The sequence below is a fragment of the Mercurialis annua genome, linkage group LG2 (assembly GCF_937616625.2).
Source record: "Mercurialis annua linkage group LG2, ddMerAnnu1.2, whole genome shotgun sequence".
NCBI classification, from domain to species: Eukaryota; Viridiplantae; Streptophyta; class Magnoliopsida; order Malpighiales; family Euphorbiaceae; genus Mercurialis; species Mercurialis annua.
Window position 1 is genome coordinate 1,247,352 of NC_065571.1, and position 4,835 is coordinate 1,252,186.

General features: G+C 33.3%; 1 protein-coding gene across 1 annotated transcript; it reads left to right on the plus strand.

The window, feature by feature from the left end:
• The first annotated feature begins 225 nt into the window (after window positions 1–225).
• LOC126668904 (uncharacterized) lies at window positions 226–2,488 on the plus strand. The gene is made up of 3 exons (XM_050362133.2): window positions 226–738; window positions 1,785–2,026; window positions 2,115–2,488. The coding sequence occupies exons 1-3, from the start codon at window positions 262–264 to the stop codon at window positions 2,359–2,361; spliced, it is 966 nt and encodes a 321-aa protein (XP_050218090.1). The 5' UTR covers window positions 226–261; the 3' UTR covers window positions 2,362–2,488.
• The last annotated feature ends 2,347 nt before the right edge of the window (window positions 2,489–4,835 follow it).

The window sequence follows — 4,835 nt, forward strand, 5'->3', positions numbered from 1 at the left end:
CCAAAATAGATTAACCAAATTTTTGAATTTTTCTTTTATAGCTAACCTCAGTCCCATTATTTTTAAGCATTATAATTTTGCACGAAAAGAACGGATCCTCTTCCACGCAAATACTACTATCAAAACAATAACATATCATATAATAATTAAAAATAAATAATTAATAATGTGAATATATAATTTTATTGACTCACGTTATAACTATATCTCCAACTATATAAGAAGCCCTAACCAAAGCAAAGAAATCAAAGCAGTAGAACAATGGACTCAATAGAGCACAAAGATGTGAATGTGAACGGCATTAGCATGCACGTAGCACAGACCGGTCCGACGAACGGACCGGTGATTCTCTTCATCCATGGATTCCCTGAGCTATGGTACACCTGGCGCCACCAAATGGTAGCCTTGGCTTCGCAAGGATACCGAGCGGTGGCGCCGGACATGAGAGGCTACGGCGACACGGATGCGCCAGAAGATCCTCGTAGCTACACATGCTTACACACTGTTGGCGATCTGATTGCTCTCATGGACATTGTGGCACCAAATCAAGACAAGGTGTTCGTTGTGGGACATGATTGGGGTGCAATTATAGCTTGGAATCTTTGCTTGTTCAGACCAGACAGAGTTAAGGCTTTGGTTAATATGAGTGTTTCGTTCTCGCCGAGAAATCCTCTGAGAAAAATCATTCCGACGCTTCGAGCTGTGTACGGAGATGATTACTACATGTGCAGATTCCAGGTCAGAAAATTTTACCGTTAACTAACTATAGTCTTGTCATATTTATAAGGTTTAATCCATCCTCGGTCCCTATATTTTTTACTTTTAATTTACTTGATCTCCGATCTATTTTACTTTTTAATTTGTTAGTCCTTATATTTTTCATTTTGTGTTTACTTGATCCCTCTAAAATTAAATTTCGCAATAACTTAATCTTTAAAAAATAGATTAGTGATGAAATAAACAAAAAAAAATTAAAAAAACTAAGTAAATAATAAATTTACAAAGAACTTAGCGAAAACAACATTATATGGACTAAATAAATAAAAAGTAAAAAGTACAAGGATTAACTAAAGAAGCAAAATAGACTATGGATCAAGTAGAAATAGGTGAAAAATACAAGAATCTGAAAATGGATTATGCCTATTCATAAAATAAAAAGAGAACTATAGCATTATCATAGAACATTTATATTTTTAAATTCTTTTATTGTGATAATTCTAATTTTACCAACAATTGTGAATCACTAAATTTATCGAGGCAAAAAAATATATTACGGTGGTCAAAAGCAGAGGCAGAGCTAAGATTGAGTTTTAAGGGAGCCGAATTACACAAAAATTTGCAGTTAATGTATATTTTAAAAAGATAAAAATTTGAAGGGGATTTGTTGAAGAAAAAAAGTTGAAGAGGGCCAACTATATAACAATTCAAAGTTAATATTTATATCCTTTAAAAAAGGTTTGCAAAAACAAAAGATTAGGGGCAGGGGCCCCTTGGCAAGCCCGGGTTCCGCCCTTGGTCGGGAGTGGCGGAACCAGAAAATTTTATTCAAGTGAAGTGAATTTTTTTTTACCGAATGATAGAATAATAAACTTTTTTTTAGAACAAACAACATTACATTTGACTCATATTTTTCAAAAAGAAAAATCAAATTAATCTCTAACATTTCGTTACGGGGTGAACGACCACCCCACTTTGTCCCACCCAAGTTCCGCATCCGAACGGCCAATGAAAAAAATTGTTTCTTTCTAATTTTATTATATTTTTCAAAATTATTATCTATACAGGAGGTTGGAGATATAGAAGGTGAGTTTGCAGAGCTTGGTACTGAAAGAGTCCTGAAAGAATTCCTGAGTTACCGGAATCCAGGTCCGCTTTTCTTACCTAAAGGAAAAGCCTTTAGCCGCCCCGACGGAACTTCACCGGTCCTGCCCTCTTGGTTTTCTGAAGAAGATATTCATTACTACACCACCAAATTTGACAAAACCGGCTTCACCGGAGGATTAAACTACTACAGGAATTTAGACAGGTAATTGAGATCAAGTTTTAATTTTTTTAATAATTAATAACCTTGTATTAGTATTTCTTTAACTCAAACAATGTTATCGAACTTGTAGAAACTGGGAACTCACAGCACCGTGGACTAAAGCTCAGGTGAACGTGCCGGTGAAGTTCGTCGTCGGCGATCAGGACCTAATTTACAACTCTCTTGGTAATAAGGATTATATACAAAATGGCGGGTTCAAGAAAGATGTTCCATCACTGGAGGAAGTTGTTGTAATGGAAGGAGTTGCTCATTTCCTGCATCATGAAAAACCTGATGAGATTAATAAACATATTTTTGATTTCTTTCAGAAGTTCTGATTCACTCTTGTCTCAGAAAAGTTGTGTTTGTCTTCTTTGCTACGAGGATATTAAAAATAAATCTTGGCATGTATCTTTTTAAAAAGGAAAGTTTGTATTAATAATGTTCAATTTTTTTAAAATTTTATATTTTAGTGTATGTATTTATATTTTATTTATTTAAGTGTATGAACTTATTTGTTTATATATTGAACAAGTGTTGTAATCTGTTACCAAGTTAAAGTGAAAAGCTAATGAAAAACTCTTTAAAATTGTTTCAAATAATTAATAATAAAATTTAATTTTTTCTAATTATTAATAATAAAATTAAAATTATTCTATTTATATTAAATTAAAATAAATATATTAGTAATAAATAAAAAGAATACATATATTAAATCAATGATATAGAAATAGACTAGACCGGCCTATTAAACGGGGAATCAAAACTGCAATATGATCCGATCCGGTCATGGGTCGAAATTTGAAAATTTGATTAGACTAATTGTTGAACGGTTTTGTCCAGTTCTGAATGTTGCTTATCGGATTTCGATTCTTTCGCCAGTTTGATCTAAATAAATTTTAAAGAATAAAAAAAATCTATTAAAACGTAACTTTTTGAGATCGGCCGAATTGGCCGCTTAATTGTACAAGTATGTATGAAAAATCACAGATTCACACCTTATTGTCACAACTTTTTGATGCATATGTAGATGAAAACATCAGCTGGTGATCAAGACATCAAGACATCTTAAAGATGAAATCACTACATTAACTTCCCGGTTTAGACCCTCAATTAGCCGTTAGTTGAAGCCTCTCATTGCTCTTAAAAATAGTGTAATTCATTATATTTGGCTCCGTAGGGTACCCACTTTGGCATATGTTATGTCTGGTTATTATGAAATCAAGTAGTTCTTTTTTGTAGGGCTCAATTAAAGTTTTGGAAGTTTGTAATTGGATCGTATAATATTCTTTTCGTAAGGTGCCGTCGGTTTGGCATATAGTCTGAGTTCTATATTTTGGATGAAAATATATAGTGTTATATTAAGGCTTAATCACAAAAAAACCCGGATCTTTTATCTCTTTTCACTTACACCCTGACGTTGCAATTTTAGCAACGGATTTTTCCGTCGCTAAAGGCTGAAATCCGTTGGTAAATTAAGTTTTTCGTTGGTAAAAGGCTAAAATCCGCCGTTAAATCAAAAAAAATTCCGTCGGTAATTTTCTATTTTCTAGTAGTCTTTTGTTTCCAATTACACCCTAAAAAACTAAATTAACCTTTTTTCTCTAAAAAAATTGTCAATTTGATTCTTCATTTTTAATTTATTTTCTGAAAAGTATTTAATATAATAAAAGTGAAGTATCAAATTGACATTTTATACAAAAAGTGAAGGATCAAATTGGCTTTTTTTTCTAATGAAAAATGGTCAATTCAGTTTTCAGGGTGTAATTGGAAACGAAAGGTGCGAATTAGGATGATATAGACAAAATTGCAACGTCAGGGTGCAAGTGAAAAGGGGTTAAAAGATCGGGGTTTTTTGGTGATTAAACCTTATATTAATGATTTATTCTAGTACATATTACTGTATATTTTTATCGTATTTATTTGTTTCTTTTTACAATTGTTGTATTAGAGCTTTCAAGTACATATTTAGCTCAGTGCAAGTTTGAATTGCAAAGTGAAATTATAATTTCTGGAAAATTGAGGTAAAATTATAATTTGGTATATATAGTGGTTCTCTGTATCAAATTCCGTTTGTGTGTGTATGAGTCGAGAATCAAAATCCTGAGAAAACTTCAGTTTGTCAAACCTACACAATTAAACAACAAGAAGGAGCTCAGAATTCAGAAAAGAAAAATAATCAAGATCTATACACTAGAATTAATTATAGTAAGTTTGTGGGTAGCAAACAGTGGCGGATCTTCTTGAGGGCATGAAGGGGTAATGGCCCTGCAAATTTTCAAAAAGTTACTAAATACTATTTTAATTTTTTGATTTTTAAAAGTAACCAAGCACCGATTTATCTCTTTTTTTTTGGTACAAGAAAGAAGGCAAACGCCTAGAAAAACTTAGCAAAGGATATTACGATCATACGTAATTCCTTGAACATCATGGATTAACCAAGGGTCGAGACTCGTGGGAGGTGCATCGTGCCAATCTATACCAATCTCAGAGTTAGGCATTAAAGAAGCCAGATGATCCGCCGCAAAATTTGCCTCTCTATAGACATGAGTAACAATAACTTCCCAATCTTGACGTAAGAGGCCATGAATAGCTGCTAGGAGATTGGAATACCCGGCTGCACACAATCTGGAATTAATCTTCTCCACAACCAAATTATTATCAACTTCTAAAATAACCTTTTTAGCTCCCAAATTCCATCCGAGAATGAGACCATGATACACCCCTCTGAATTCTGCCCCAATGACTGAGTCCACTCCAATGCACGTAGAGAAACTTCCCTTCCAGTTGCCATCAACATCCCGAGCTAAGC